This window comes from Brassica napus, chromosome C3, assembly GCF_020379485.1.
Source record: "Brassica napus cultivar Da-Ae chromosome C3, Da-Ae, whole genome shotgun sequence".
Taxonomy (NCBI): Eukaryota; Viridiplantae; Streptophyta; class Magnoliopsida; order Brassicales; family Brassicaceae; genus Brassica; species Brassica napus.
In genome coordinates, this window is record NC_063446.1 from 23,967,749 (window position 1) to 23,983,155 (window position 15,407).

Below are 15,407 nucleotides of genomic sequence, written 5' to 3' on the forward strand. Positions count from 1 at the left end.
AAAGCTCAATGAAATTAACAAAATATACGAGAGATTCAGTTCAAATCATTGATTTGGTTGATAGTATATTTGTTCTTAAAAGAGTTTGAGTCTTTGGTAAAATGTTTTGAAACGTGGACTGCGGTAACATAATCAAGTGATGGAGGGTCATCTTTCAGATGTTAGGTTAAACTAGAATTATCTTCGTAATGTATACTTTCCTAGTAAAGAGTTAGTTCTCTTGTGTTCTGGATAAAAAAAAGTTATACAAAATATTATTCTTTTAAATGATGTTTTTTAAATATTAACTTTAGATATAAGAGAGATTGTAGATCTAAATTCTAGAACTTCCACAAGCGAAAAATTGTTTATATTCCCATTCTAAATATTAGTGACCGATGATTCTATGGTGAAAAAAAATACATAGGTTTAGTTGAGGATCTAGCGACTAAAATGAACAGTGTTTTGAAAAAATGAAAGTGGCCTTAGTTAGGCAAGAGTTGCTAAGATTGGTGGGGAAAGAAAAGAAGGAGAAGAAAGTAAGAGTGTTTTTGAGTTTGATAATAACAAAGAAAATTTCAATGTAACTAAAAACTAATAATAAAACAGTTTCTTAAAAAAGATTTGGTTCCAAAAAAAAAAAACTATAAAGGGGAAAAGAGGTTGAAGAAAGAAAGTGTGAGCTAAAAGACCAAACAAAGCAGAGAACTTGGATGCTTAACCAATGCTTTTTGGGGTCAGCTGAAAGTTTAAAGTTTAAACCAACACACTATTACATGAGATTTTGCAAAATCTTCACCACCATACGATTGTGTGCATAGTCCACGTGTCTCCATCCACGCCGTTATATCTCCCTTAAGATTACCGGATAATAACATCCCGGTTATTATGATTTGCACTCTTTATATTTGAACAATTGTAACTTTTGAAAATTTGACATTGTTTCTTGAATTGATATAAAACTTCCCAAAAATAAAAATAAAAATGCAAACGAGTGAGGAGGAAGTGCGTGATAAAACATTTAAATTTATTAATATACTTTTGAGAAAGAGATGCATAATTTGGTTCGAGCCACACCAAAACCTAAAGCGAACAGAACTCTTTTTTGTATGAATGTTAAATTATATTCACCAAAAAAAACTGTTTTACATCAGGTGCTTCTTTGCTAAAAGAGTTTTTCTCCTAATTTTTATCCAATGTCTCTACTTCCAAACCAGTAAGATAGAATGCCCGTAAACTTTCCTCCCAAAGCAGTTACTAATCTCAACTTGTTCCTTATACTTTTATCAATAAACTTCGCAAGGACTCTTGGCATAGTTGGATCCTCCTCATGCCTCCTCTTATTCCGTTCTCTCCATATAACATGAATAGCACACTGAAATGCATATCTGATACAATAGAGCTTTTTGGCCTCCAGTCTCTGATCAGAGACAATCACCTGAAGTGCACTCCATGTTGTCGTATAGGAACCTTGTAGAATGCCGTGAGAAATATCCATCCAAATCTGTGAAGAGAACGAGCATTTAAAAAACAAATGATCCCGGGTCTCGGCTGCGTTTTTGCAGAGCACACAAGTCTCATCAACTCCGGCGCTCCACTTAGACACTCTATCCATGGTAGTTAACCTGTCCAACATCGCAATCCAAGTTACAAACGAGAATTTTGGCGTTGCTTTCTTAAACCAGACCCCCTTGGTCCACACACACAGCGGCTTTTCCTCTTGAAGTAGATACCACGTTTCTTTGGTAGAGAACTGATTTTTAAATCCAGTTCTGCATCTCCAAAGATCCACATCATCACCACTAACATCTGTGATCAACTTTTCTCTCAGCTTGTCAATTTCTTCCTCAATTTCTATAAGTACTACAGTTCTGTGTCTTCTCCTCCTTCTTTGGCTAAGTATAGCCTCCTCAACTGTGGCTTATCTTCTGATTCCTAGATCAATGATACCTCTCTCACCCAATAAGTCTGATAGGACTCCCTTCTCCGACCAGTTCTCGAACCAGAAAGAGATGTTCCTCCCATTACCAACTGCCTTTTTGTGGAAAGTTTTTGCAATGCTTCGTAACTTCAAGATCTTCTTCCACATCCATGAGCCTTGTTGGCTCTTATTGCTCAACTCCCAAAAAGATTTCTTCTTCATCAGGTTCTGCTTAACCCATTGACCCCATAATGAGTTTCCGGAAAGCATTCTCCAAATGAGCTTTAACCCGTATACCTTATCCACCTCTTTCAGCGATCGTATGCCGTGTCCACCTGCTTCCTTAGCCGTGCACACTACCTTCCAAGCAACTTTAGCTCCTGTAGTTTTGAGTTCCGGACCTGACCAAAGAAATGTTGAACAGAGTTGTTCTATTTCTTTGATACATTTCCCTGGAAGTCTATACGCAGAAGCCCAAAAGTTCACAACGCTCATTATCTCTGACCTGATCAGTTGGAGTCTACCGGTGTAAGACAGGAACCGACTCGTCCAAGTACTTATACGTGTGCGAATCTTCTCTGCCAGCGGGAGATAGTCCTGCTTCGTCATAGTCTTAGTCATCAACGGTAGTCCTAGGTATCGAACTGGCAGCTCTCCTTTAGCGAATGGGAAGTTAGTTAGGATCAAGGTCTGCGTATGATCTGGTATACCAGCCATGAAGATTGTGGATTTTTCCAAGCTGATCCTCAACCCTGACCAGGTTGCAAAGTCGTCAAACACTGTAATCGCTCCTTCTATTGATTCTTTTGTACCCTCCACAAACACCATGAGGTCATCTGCGAAGCAGAGGTGTGTAAGAGAAAGAGATTTGCATCTGCGGTGATACTGAAACCTCTGCTCCCGCACAGCTTCATCAATCTTGAGAGAAAGCACATTCATACACAACACAAAGAGATAGGGGGAGAGTGAGCAGCCATGTCTCAATCCCCGCTTACTCTGAAAATAACCTCCTAGTTCACCATTAACCTGAACCGAGAAAGAGGGTGTAGTGATACAGAGTCTTATCCAATGGATAAACGACTCAGGGAACCCCATAGCCATCAATGTTTTCAGAAAAAAAGGGCCATTGAACCGAGTCAAATGCCTTGGATATATCAATCCTCATTGCACACCTCGGTGAGATATTCTCCTTGTGATAATCTTTGACTAAATCTATAGCTAATAAGACATTCTCCATTAATAATCTACCTTGGATAAAAGCAGATTGATTTGCAGAGATTATTCTTGGCATAAGGGTTTTGAGCCTGTTGGCGATGATATTTGACACCACCTTATATAGAATGTTGCAACACACAATAGGTCTGTAGTCTTTCATATTCGATGCATCAGTCTTTTTTGGTATAAGAGCCAAGACAATTGAGTTAATCCCCTTTGGAAGGAAACTCTTCATAAACACTGATTGAATGGCTACTATAAAATCGTGGGATATCACAGACCATGTAGCTTTAAAAAACTCACAGGGAAATCCATTAGGACCCGGCGACTTGTTTGATGGCATCGAGAATAAGGTGTTCTTGATCTCTTCCATTGTTACTTCTTTCTCAAGTGTACAGATATCCTCCTGTGTACATCTGAAATCGATTAACTCCGCAAGTTCTTCCTCTGTTGCACCAAGATAGTCCTCTGGTTGATTATTTAAAAACTCTGAAAAGAACCGAACAGCTTCATCTTTAATCTCCTCATGTGTTATAGCCACTTTGCCCTGCAAACATTTTATTTCCTTCATTGTATTTTGCGCTTGGCGGACTCTTACTGCATTGTGGAAAGTCTTGTTACTTTGGTCTCCTACCTCAAGCCAATGAAGCTTAGACTTCTGTTTAAGAAAGTCCTCTTCTAGTCCTGCTACATGTAGCCATCGCTCATAAGCTTCACCTTCCTCTTTTATTGCCTCTGCCGAAGGCAATAGCAAAGTAGCTTTCTTTTTCTCACAGAGATCCATATGAGCTTCATTTGCGCGCTTCGTTAAGTTTCCCAATTGCTCTCTACCAAGATTCTTAATTAAAGGTTTTAAGGCTTTGAGCTTTTTTGAGAAACGAAACATAGCAGACGTAGAGTGGAAAAGCTTTTCCTTGGATGCCCAGTATTCCTCCACCATAGGTAAAAAGGACGGTAGCTTCCCAATGGCATTGATATATTTAAACGGTTTCTTTATCTTCTCATCCTCCTTTATCAACTGAATTCGACACCGAAGATGATCTGAGCAACCACCCGGCTCAAAAACAGAATAAGCCTGCGAGAATCTGAGCAAAGCAACATCATTGAGTAGAACTCTGTCCAGTTTTTTACATACCAGACCCTCCTCCCTTTTATTACACCACGTAAAGAAAGGCCCCTGAGATCTTAAGTCATTAAGTAGACAATGACGAGCCATCTTTTGGAAGTCTCTCATCCCCTGCGGCAGATTTGGCGTTTGTGCGTAACCGGAGTGCTCTTCACCAGCAAGAATTTCATTGAAATCTCTCATGATCATCCAAGCTTTCCCTTGAATCAATGGAGTACTTTGATGATCACACAAATCTTCCCATAATTGTTTTCTTTCTTCAACTGTATTTCTCGCATAGACAAAAGTACAGAAAAACTCCTCTGTTTCTTTTAATGCCACCGAACATGTTATCATATGATCAGACTTATATACAGGAGTAATACGGACTGTATCCCTCCATACTAGCCAAATACGACCTCCCGCACTATGTTCATAGTTAGTCAATGAAGACCAGTCTTTGAACACTGAGTTTATGATCCTATCAGCCTTCCTTTCCTTCACCCTTGTCTCCAAGAGACAACCAAACAACATCTCTTTATTTCCTACCTACTCTTTTACGACGGAATGTTTTAAAGTTTTGTTAAATCCGTGCACATTCCAGAAGAATCCTGACATTTAAAGATGACGGCGGGAGGACCTTATACTCATAGCAACCGGATTTGCATCTAGCGCTAGAGCTGAGTTCTCCAACATCTTATTCTGCACTTTCTTTGTACCTCTTTGTTTCTGTACTCTCTGGCTATCATCCTCTACAGGTTTGTTTTCAGTGAGCTCCTCAACTACACTGATATCCTCCTCTTCACCAGTAGCGTTTCTCTCAATCGCATTCCCAGAGGTGGCATCATTTGTCTCACCTTCTTCATCCTCTTCTTCCGTAGAGAGAACATAGAATTTTGAAGCTGAAATAAACGGTTCCTCCAGTTGTTTTCGAGTTGGTGATCTCATTGGAGATCTTCCTATCTTCGATGGAGATACTTCTAACCAGCTATCTTTTATCCCTTCAGTATCCACCTTGTCTGGATTTCCCATATCATCAGTACTACCAAGAGTTATCACCGCAACCTCATTATCAGTCTTAGAGTCATTGACAGCCTCTGCAACTTCTGTCCTTCTTTGAATCATTTCTTTATCTCCTTCAGGTGGGTTTTTAGCATCATCTTTATTCATCACACAGACTTTTTCTACATGTCCCCACTTGTCACACAGATTGCACCTTGAAGGTAACCACGGATAAATGAATTCAGCCGTGAACTCCGTACCATTTTTTGAGAAGTTTATTGTCTTTGGTAGAACCTTAGACATATCAACTTTGACAAACACCTTCGCCACCTCAAAAGAAGTACATGCTAGAGTGTCCGGATGCAGCTTCACCGGATGTCCAACTGCACTCGTTATGAAACTGAGCCCTTCCCATGAAAACATATGGAGGGGAACCTTTTTCACATGGACCCACATTGGTATCAAATCCTCCTCTTGCTTCTCTTCTTCTGCTTTCGGTGTCCATTTAGTGACCACCATCGGCACTCCCGCAATATTCCACATTCCTTTACAGTCCCTACTCTTTGGATTACGGACCCTGAATCTCATCGTTGTGTTGTTTACTTCATGAACATCAATTTTAGAAGATGTATCTCCATAGTTCCAGACCTTGTTTAGGATAACATGAACCTTAGCAACATGTGGAGCCATATCTAGATACTTTCCCACCATAAAGTCCTCCCATAAAGGAGTTACCTTCTCCAAAACCCCATCTGGAATCTCAACGGAATGAACTACGTCCTGCGTCGAAATATCCACTTCATACTTCTTCAACGTTTTCTTATCTTGGGCAACAGATACCCAACTTGTAGCTGTTTTTGTAACATGGTTCACTGGAACAGTTTCAGCAACGATGGCCGGAGCCTCCGAGTTCTCCGAAGCCATCGCTCAAGGATCCCGATGGCAGCGGCGCAAAGCCTTGCCGAGTACGCAAGCAAAACCCTAGATTGCACAAAATATCTCCTAAAATCGCTTCCAGACCAAAAACGCACCGTTTTTAGCGAACCAAACTTTAATTTTGTCATATAAAACTTTTTTTTACATATTGTTGAAAAAGACAAATAAAACAAACCAAATAAAATATCAATGAGTTTTTTTTAAATACATATTTTATAAAAAGTACAAATTAAACTGAAATTAAATCGAATTACTAAATAAGACAACTGAAAAAAAATTATCGTTGTATCGCTGCATGCTACGTACTACTGTCTGCTGATATTTAACATTTTCGTATGAACGGTTAAACTATTATATTATTGCTTCACTAGCTACTGTTTTGGTGAACCATATTCCTTATAAATACATGCACAAACCCACATCTCCACTTATAGCACCAACACATTAAAACAACCTCTCTTCATTTTCGTGTCTCTTCTTGTTCTGTTCCAAAACTAGACAAATACTAATGGGAGGAAACAGATCAAAAAGTAGCAAGAGGTTCTCTCTCTTCAGCTTCTTTAAAACACGAAGATCTCACAGAGTGGAAGTAGACGCCTCTTGGGACGACGTCGTTTACACTCGCAAAGTAATGGCTAGTGACGAGGACAAACGTTATTGGGTGGCTGAACCTGGTATCGACCGCAAAGCTTCTGCCTTCATCGCCAAGTTTCATGCCACTCGTGTCTCTGAGTCTGAGCGCCAAACTCTCTCTCCTTACCAATCCGAGAAGGCATGCTGATGAATGATGATGATCAAAGGTTGATTTGATTCTATGTAGATTGTTTTCTACTCCCTCCGTTTTTTTATATAAATCGTTTTAGAGAAATTTTTATGTTTCAAATTATATGACGTTTTTAGTTTTCTCTGTAAAATTTATTAACAGTTAATGTTATGACCAATGATAATATACCTTCTATTTTATTATTGGTTGATTTGTGGTTAGGTAAATAATTAATGATGTTTTTGTTTAGTAAATATAAAAAATTAATGATTTTTTAATCTATGTGCACAATTCTAAAACGACTTATATTAAAAAACGGAGGGAGTATTTATTTGATTTGTCCTTTATTATGAGGGTGTATTGATTGTGTCTTAATTGTAGTTAATAATGGATCCTTTTTGGGGGTAAAATATTAATAATATATCTTTATTTATAGTTATTTTCTTCTAGCTTTTCAATATTTTTTCACTGATTTCATTCGTCTAGCTAGTTCAATAATTTAATTCAGTTAGACCATTTAATTCACAATCATAAGGATGATTTGTAGAGTTCTTGTTCCTTAGTCCCAGTCCTCCTAAAATCGTCATTATGTACACCAAAAAAAAATCCTCATAATTGTATAAAGATGAACAGAAGGTTCTTAAAGTTGGCTAACTTTAAGAGAAATAATTTTTTTCGATAGAACCAAACTTAATCATCACCAAAATTCGTTCATTTTATTTTTATAAGAATGATATAAAAACTGGAATAACATGATCTAAGGACTCTGTTTTCATTTACGTGGAACCAAATTAATCATCAGAAGACGTACTCAAACGATAGCCCACAGATTGATAAAGCTTCAACTTGTAGAATCATTTCTATTTATATTGCTAATATATTGGTTCGTTTTTTCAACAAAAAAAAGATCTAAGGACTCTCCAAAAGACCCATATTCAGGATGTACCTTGTTATGAATATAGTTGATCATGGAAAAAGTCCAATAAAACATTTGTACTGTTTCCTGAATTCTAAAAAGTTAATATATATAGATCCTATGATCTTCAAATTGTAAAATATTTTTTTAAAAAAATTTTGCTCGGGATTTTTTTTATGGTTTCTTAAATTTTAGGATCGGTTCAGGCATGGCTGGATCTAAAGACAGTCTAGTGAAACACTAGTCTCGGCCCTCAATTTTTTTTTTCGAAAGATATACACATAAAATAGATTCCCAAATTATATATAAAAATTATTAATATTTTTACTAAATGTTTATTACCCACAAAATCTCATATCCAACCATGTGTTTAGGTTATAAATCTTACATTGACTATAAGTTAGAAGATAATCCAATATACAAGTAATTTAGAGCAAGTCATTCGTTCTTATTTAGACAGGGCATGAATTGTGACATAGCCAAGGAACTAAACTAATCAAACCAAATTAACAACAATATTGTCTACAAATATGAGTATTTGTTATATTTTTGTATAGATGCTCGATCATATACTGAGATTCATTTAAAGATAAAATACCAAAAATGCAAAGATTTGAAACCAGCTGTAGAATCAAAATCTTTATATGATAGATATTATTTGCATGGAGGGGAGGTCCCTGTTCAGTTCTTCCCCACACATAAGGCTGCAGGGTTTTTATTTACAAAAGGTACATTTTGTGAGTACTTTGATTCCTCTTCTTATCTTTTGCTTGGCTTAGAGCCTTTTCTTGGTTCACGCACTCTTACTTTTACTGCCAATTATTAACCAAAATATTCCCTTTTGTTTTATTAAATGGTTGTAAGTATAGTGATCTCGTAGTGATGCCTATATAACTCATGATTTGTTAGTGTCTCAGTCTACAAGATTCGATCACTATATGATAAACAAATGTCACTCACAAATCGCAATACATAGCAAAAAAAAAAAATTAACACTAACAACGCAGCTTATAACTAAGTTTGAGCATGAACGTTTTGATGATTAGTGCACATATATAACTTGGTCCATAATTTTCGATGAGACAAAATAAAAAGTGTATATATTAGGCTCAACAAATTGCCGACAAGATAGAAAATAAAGTGAGAATCATGAAAAGGTCATTTGGGTACTATGTGGATCATTGCAAGACCTCCTTAATAGTCACTGCTTGTCGGTCTCTATTGACTGACTAATTTGAGATAATGCGTACCATCTATTTGCACCTAACATGCATCACCACTCTTAACTTTAATTGTTCAACCCCAGGATTAGTTCTCACCCCAAAAAATAGGACCAGAGAAAATTAAAAAAAAAATGGAATATTTCTTTTGTTAAGAAGAAAACAAACTCACATGTGGGAAGCATTCCTAGAGCTCGACCGTATAACTTAATTTTACATGTATAGTGTATATTCTAGAGATTATATCATGTTTTTACCCACTGTTTTAACCACTATTTTATATATATAACATGTATGAAAATCTGGTTGTTCAAAAAAAAAAAAGACATGTATGAAAATTAAACTTTATACATGCAGTAAAAAATGACATTTACATAAGTCCTTGTTGTTAAAAAAAAAAACTAAGTCCTAAAACAACATTTATACGAAAGCCAGTTCTCAAAAAAGAAAAGAAAACACTTGCATGAAAGATTGGATTCATGATCTGATAATTAGTGGGTATTTAATATTAGAGCATAAGGGATTACATATGAAGCAAGTCCAACCTAGGCCCAGTATTTTTTGTTCTTACCCAAGAAAAACTAATTGAACCAAATGAATAAGCCAGGAACTGGGTTAAGTTACAAGACCGGTTTGATGGAGAATTGAACCAGAGAGTCTGTGAATCCCTGGCCCTGGGTGAGAAGTTCATCGAGAGCAGAGCAGCGGCTATTGAATCCGGAAACAAAACTGATTATGCAAATACTTCTTCTTTGTTTAGGTGGATGAAAAGACAACCTTTATGCTGATGACTTACTTATAGTTATTTTATGAGGATCCTTGTGATCCACGAAACTAATGCTTATACATTAGACTAGGGTTTTTGAAAATACCTGCAAGCATGGGTTTTGTTGTACAAGTAAAAGAGTAAATGAAATGGTTGTTATTGACTTTCCTGTGCTACTTGTTATGTTCTGCATGCCCTGAAATGAAACAGAGTAAGCCCCTTCTCAAGCTAATGTACAATCTCAGCTCCTGCACATGAGCTCTTACAATAAGGTGGGGTTACTTTGGGAACAGATGGCATGCAGTTGCTTCATGGACATGGGGTGCTCAAGACGAAACATGTGGGATATGTCGGGTGGCTTTTGATGGTTGTTGCCCCTGATTGCAAGGGATGATTGTCCTCTAAGTAAACTTCTCTGCTTTTCATGTTTTGTTACTTAGGAAGCACACACTTTCTCAGGCTGGCTGAAACATTGTTTATTTGCTTATTGTATGATAAATAAACAAAAGTGTTTGTCTTAAGACCGTTTTGTTATGGTGTTAGGGCAGTTTGGGGAGCTTGCAACCACGCGTTTCATCTGCACTGTATATTGAAATGGGTGAATTCGCAGACGAGCCAAGCTCATTGCCACATGTGTCGAAGAGAATGGCAGTTCAAAAAGGGTTTTGTCTTAAGTGCTTTGGGATGATCTCTTGGAGAGTTGTGTTTGGACCACTGAAGTAAGAGTTTTGATCAATGCTCAAGTGAAGCTCGGAGTGTTTCTGAAGCTTTGGCTTGATTTGATTGCTTGGACAAATTAATGAGAAATCAAGAAACTGTATACATAACAATAACATCGTGATGTTGTTGTTTTATGCTTAGGTATAACAACCGGTAGGTGAGTGCGTTTGCTGTTCCTCGTGGGTATCGCAAACGGTGCCAAGTAATGGGGGCCACTTTATTGTTGATGAAATGATGCGTGTAACGACGGGCTATATAACGTAAGGTTTAGAGACTTATTACCACCAAGGCAACACAAATTCCGATTTCAAAGTATAGCATTAAAAATCCAATTAGGTAACAAACCATCTCCTCTTTATATCAACAGAAAATTATATAACAAAATGCAAATACAACATAAGAAACGATGAATTAGTAACACACAACGAGTAGAGGAGAACGCGACGGAACAGCTGTTCCTACATAATAACAACAAATGCAAAGTTAAAAATTTATCTGAAAATTCTTGTACTATGGGTCTATGATAATGCAAATGTAAAAAAAAACTCAAACCATCTCTATCATAATAACAACAAATGCATAAGTTAAAAAGTTATCTGAAAATTCTTGTACTATGAGTCTATGACAATGCAAATGTAAAAAAAAAAAAAAACTTAGATACTATCTCTATCAGTAGTCTTACTGCTGTACAGGTTATCTAGTCTGTTTCCGAAAATACTATTAATAATATCTTAATCTAAACTAACTTGAAATATAATAATTATCATACCATAAGTTCTTAGTTTGATGATTATTTTTGTAAAACATCTGAATTCACATGGTGTGGAGTGTATGTTCACCACCTAACTCTTTTTTTTTTCTGTCTTAAGGTTCACCACCACCTAAACATATACTTGATTTTCACAACGAAAATTAGTACTAATAAAAAATTATACCAAAAGAAGAATCTTCTTAAATCTCGTTCCATGGGCATGATCATGACATGTGTACATGTTAACATATAGAGAGAACGAGAGTAAAGAGGAAAAGCTTACAAGGAGATGAAGATACAAGAAGAGAGGATAGATGGTAAATCATTTGGTGAGGACATAAAGAGCGTATATGATCCCAGGGAGGTATCCAAGCAGCGTCAAAACCAAACATATCCAAAACTCTACCTGCAACAAAATATATATTAAAAATCATATTTATTGTGAATATGTGAATCAAGAACTACATATTATATAAGTTGACTAATTAAAAAATCTATGCAAAATTAATTACCCCGCAACCATATCTGAGAAAGACTCCAAGAGGAGGCAAGAGGATAGCAAGAAGAATATCTATGAAAGTAGCTGTTCCCATCTTTTTTCTTTAGCTCTTTTTTATGCTTGTGAGAAATTAAATCATTAAAGCTTCAAAGTGTCTCTGTGTGTTTCTTCGATACTCTCTCCTTCATGTACCTCTCACATTATATAGACCTAACTTTTGAGATACTTAAGAGCCACGTGGTGCTTACCTTTTTATTTGTTTTCTTTTTTTTTGATATATTTTCCTCAAATTTAGCATCAGCATTAATTAGGAGCATCCATATAGTTCGTTTAGCGCTTCAATACATACCCGTGATGTCGGCGGTGATACATGTATTTCAACATTATGTATATCAACGTCGCATTATCTCGTGATATATTATCGTGACCGACATTAAAAGGTACTCACTCCATTTTTATCGTAAGTAATTTAAGGAAAATTCTTTTGTTTTAAAATGTAAGTAGTTTTCGAACATCTAAATAACTTTTACATTTATTGGATATAGTATAACCAATCAAATAACATCAATTTTTTTATAATTGGTTGAACAAATTAATTAAATATTATTTTTCTTAAAGTATCAACTTTTTTAATATTAGTGTTTTTAGTCTAAACTACTTACATTGTGAAACGGATGGAGTATTACTGTAAATAACCGTTAATTACATTCACTTATGTTGCATTTATTTTGTAGATAAAACATGACAATATATTGATAATTGTTTTAAGCGGGCGCTCAAGAACCAAGACGATAAGGCGATAAGAAAAGCGATAAACTTCGTGCTTCCCTTTTTTGGGCTTTGTCTTCTCAATATAATCTTTATTCCTTCCTTTTCGATTATATTGAGTGTTGTATCCTTCAATTGAATCTGTGGGTGGAGTGGTTAATTGTTGGTTCCCGGTGATAGCAATTTTTCTTTCGTTTGGAAATTCAAGACTTCGGGTTTAAAGAGGGCTTTTACTGGTTGGGATCATAGAAGAGTGTCGAAGGTGTTTCTGGTGTCTACGCCTCAAGAGTATCAAGGATATGGATCCTTCTTTGGATAAGGCGTTGCTTGGTATGACTTTAGAAGAGGGTGAAGAGTCGTTCGTTATTCCATATTTGCCGGAGTATTACTCTACAGAGCGGAACGCTGTAAGTTTGGTGGGGAGATTACTTAACCCCCAGTGTCAAAATATTTCAGAGGTTATTCTGGAGATGCCTAGGAAGTGGAGGCTTTATGATAGGGTTAGAGGTGTGGCCCTTTCTAGAGACAGGTTCTAGTTTATCTTCAAGCATGAGCATGACTTGTTAGATGTTTTGAACAAAGGTGTTCACACTAGTAATCAGTGGACACTGGCAATGGAAAGGTGGGTGGAGAGACCACCTCCAGACTATTTGCAGTTTATTGAGGTTTGGGTTCAGATGCGTAATATTCCAGTGAACAATTATACGAAGGCGGCTTTAACGTCGCTAGGAGATTTTGCTGGCCAAGTCATTGAAGTAGCGTTTGATCCAGATAAACCTCAACTCAAAGACTATATAAGAGTCAAGGTTAAGTTTGATCTTTCTAAACCTCTTAGGCGCTTCAAAACTGTTACTGTTCCTGGAGGAGAGGTGGTGAAAATTCTGTATGATTATGAGAGACTGCAAAAAAGATGTTACTCTTGTCAAAGGCTAACTCATGAACAGTCCCAATGTCCGTTCTTTCAAGCGGCTTATGCGCATGCGGAGGTGAAAGGAAAAGCTATAGAGAATTTTCAAAGTCAGCTTGCGGAGAGAGTAATTAAAGAGGATGATCCCCTTTTCGGAGTGGTGCTTGATTCCCAAGTTGGGATCAACCCTTTGAATGGATGTCCAAAAATTGCGAATGAAGTGCTTGAAGGAATGAGGCATTATTTGTTGGAAGCTGAAGGGGCTGAGAAATTGGCGAGAAAAGAAAGAATCAAATGGTCCTTAAAGGAGATAGAACATGATCCCATTGCTCAGAAGACAATGTTAAGATTTGAGCCGTCTCCTACCTTCACAGCTGATCTGAACAAAGGCAAGGGTTTTGTTTTTGATTTCCAGAAGCAAAATGAAAATCTCAGAAGTATGAACTCTCCTGGAGGAAGCAAACTGATGGCCTCTGCCTTTAGAGCAGGAAATGCGTTATCTATGGAGCCAAGACTTTTGGGTTTAGCTTCTGAAGACGTTGCTTTTTCGGAGTCGGCAAGTGGTAGTTGGAATCCTGGCGGTTCTACGGGTTATAACATTGGCATCTCTGATGCCTGTTCTTCCGGGACCAAAGGGAGGAGTGCTATGCCAAGAAGGAGGCCGGGCTCTTTTGTAAGAAAGTGTCAAGGGAAAGTTGTTAAATTTGTTGGTCTTAATGAGGGGAAGAAGAAAGATAACGTTCATGCTGTCCCAGAAAAAAGAAAAAGTTCGATTGATGTGGAGACATTTCAATACTCGCCAAGGTCTAAGAAACAAGTGGTGGTCCCAATTGAGGGACCGCCCAAGATCTGATATGACTATGGTCAGTTGGAATTGCCGAGGAGTGGGCCGTGCACACGACTTAGTGATTCCAAGATTACGGGAGATGCGTAAAGAACATTCTCCGAGGTTTTGTTTTTGATGGAAACTAAGAATGGTAGAGATGTTTTGGTTGACCTTCAGGATTGGCTGGGTTACGATAGGATTCTCACTGTTAATCCTATTGGGTATAGCGGAGGCCTGGCGCTTTTTTGGAAGAACTCGGTTCGTTTGGAGTTCAAGTTTGTAGATAAGAACCTTGTTGACTTTTCTGTACAGTCAAGTAATGGTAAATATTTTGTTTCTTGTGTTTATGGTCATCCTGTATTTAAAGAAATACCTAGAGTTTGGGAAAGACTTTCAAGAATTGGGGTTAATCGAAAAATCCCATGGTGTGTGCTTGGAGATTTCAATGCCATAAGAAATAATGATGAGAAGCTAGAGGGTCCTCGAAGAAATGAAGCCTATTTTCAACCTTTTAATGATATGATTCATGCTGCAGAGCTTTCTGAACTCCCTTCTTATGGTAATGAATTCTCATGGGGAGGTAAAAGAGGAGATTTATGGATCCAATGCAAGCTTGATAGGGCTTTTGGGAACAAAAATTGGTTTTCAATGTTTCCTCACTCATCTCAGACTTTCCTAGAGAAGAGGGGATCCGATCATAGACCTGTTTTGCTCAAGTTATTTGCGAAAGAGACTCATCATCTTGGCAGGTTCAGATATGACAGTCGGTTTTTGAATAACGACCAGGTTAAAAGGGAAATTAAAAAAGCATGGATGAGTTCTCATTGGAAGGATAATTCTGTGGTATCAGAGAAGATTCATCAAGTGAGGAGAAATCTCAGCATTTGGAAAAAATCTCAGAATTTGAATGCTAGAGACAAGCTTATTCAGTGTCAGGTGGAGTTGGAAAAAGAACAGTCCTCATCTTTTCCATCTTCTCAGAGACTAATCTACCTCAACAAACTTTTGATGCATGCTTACAAGGAAGAAGAAGAGTTTTGGCGCCAGAAATGCAGAGATAAATGGACCATATGTGGTGACAGAAATACCAAGTTCTATCATGCTTCAGTGAAA

At 37.2% G+C, this 15,407-nt stretch overlaps 4 protein-coding genes across 6 annotated transcripts; 2 read left to right on the forward strand and 2 right to left on the reverse strand.

Annotated features, from left to right (window-relative positions):
• Positions 1-1,168: 1,168 nt before the first annotated feature.
• Positions 1,169-1,594, reverse strand: LOC106384173. Its single transcript, XM_013824181.1, has one exon. The coding sequence runs from the start codon at positions 1,592-1,594 to the stop codon at positions 1,169-1,171; it is 426 nt and encodes a 141-aa protein (XP_013679635.1).
• A 4,964-nt stretch (positions 1,595-6,558) lies between these two features.
• On the forward strand, positions 6,559-8,334 carry BNAC03G34390D. The gene has a single exon (XM_048750116.1). The coding sequence runs from the start codon at positions 6,667-6,669 to the stop codon at positions 6,937-6,939; it is 273 nt and encodes a 90-aa protein (XP_048606073.1). The 5' UTR covers positions 6,559-6,666; the 3' UTR covers positions 6,940-8,334.
• A 2,508-nt stretch (positions 8,335-10,842) lies between these two features.
• LOC106388857 (hydrophobic protein RCI2A) lies at positions 10,843-12,002 on the reverse strand. Of its 3 annotated transcripts, none has more exons than XM_013829028.3 (3): positions 11,807-12,002; positions 11,578-11,700; positions 10,843-10,995 (listed from the first exon to the last, which is right to left on the reverse strand). In XM_013829028.3, the coding sequence occupies exons 1-2, from the start codon at positions 11,885-11,887 to the stop codon at positions 11,617-11,619; spliced, it is 165 nt and encodes a 54-aa protein (XP_013684482.1). In that variant the 5' UTR covers positions 11,888-12,002; the 3' UTR covers positions 10,843-10,995; positions 11,578-11,616. The 3 variants fall into 3 exon arrangements, with proteins under 3 accessions (XP_013684482.1, XP_013684481.1, XP_013684483.1); XM_013829027.3 differs by having other exon boundaries at positions 10,843-11,001; positions 11,807-11,994; XM_013829029.3 differs by having other exon boundaries at positions 10,925-11,435.
• Positions 12,003-12,860: 858 nt separating this feature from the next.
• LOC106424838 lies at positions 12,861-14,321 on the forward strand. Its single transcript, XM_048749480.1, has 2 exons — positions 12,861-13,068; positions 13,144-14,321. Exons 1-2 carry the CDS (start codon positions 12,861-12,863, stop codon positions 14,319-14,321), a joined length of 1,386 nt encoding a protein of 461 aa, XP_048605437.1.
• The last annotated feature ends 1,086 nt before the right edge of the window (positions 14,322-15,407 follow it).

Coding starts and splice junctions, on each gene's coding strand:
- LOC106384173 (XM_013824181.1), bottom strand. CDS start 1,594: ATGGATAGAGTGTCTAAGTGGAGCGCCGGAGTTGATGAGACTTGTGTG.
- BNAC03G34390D (XM_048750116.1), top strand. CDS start 6,667: ATGGGAGGAAACAGATCAAAAAGTAGCAAGAGGTTCTCTCTCTTCAGC.
- LOC106388857 (XM_013829028.3), bottom strand. CDS start 11,887: ATGGGAACAGCTACTTTCATAGATATTCTTCTTGCTATCCTCTTGCCT. Junction 11,701..11,806: donor TTCTCAGATATGGTTGCGGG/GTAATTAATTTT, acceptor ATTTTGTTGCAG/GTAGAGTTTTGGATATGTTT.
- LOC106424838 (XM_048749480.1), top strand. CDS start 12,861: ATGGATCCTTCTTTGGATAAGGCGTTGCTTGGTATGACTTTAGAAGAG. Junction 13,069..13,143: donor GCTTTATGATAGGGTTAGAG/GTGTGGCCCTTT, acceptor TTTTGAACAAAG/GTGTTCACACTAGTAATCAG.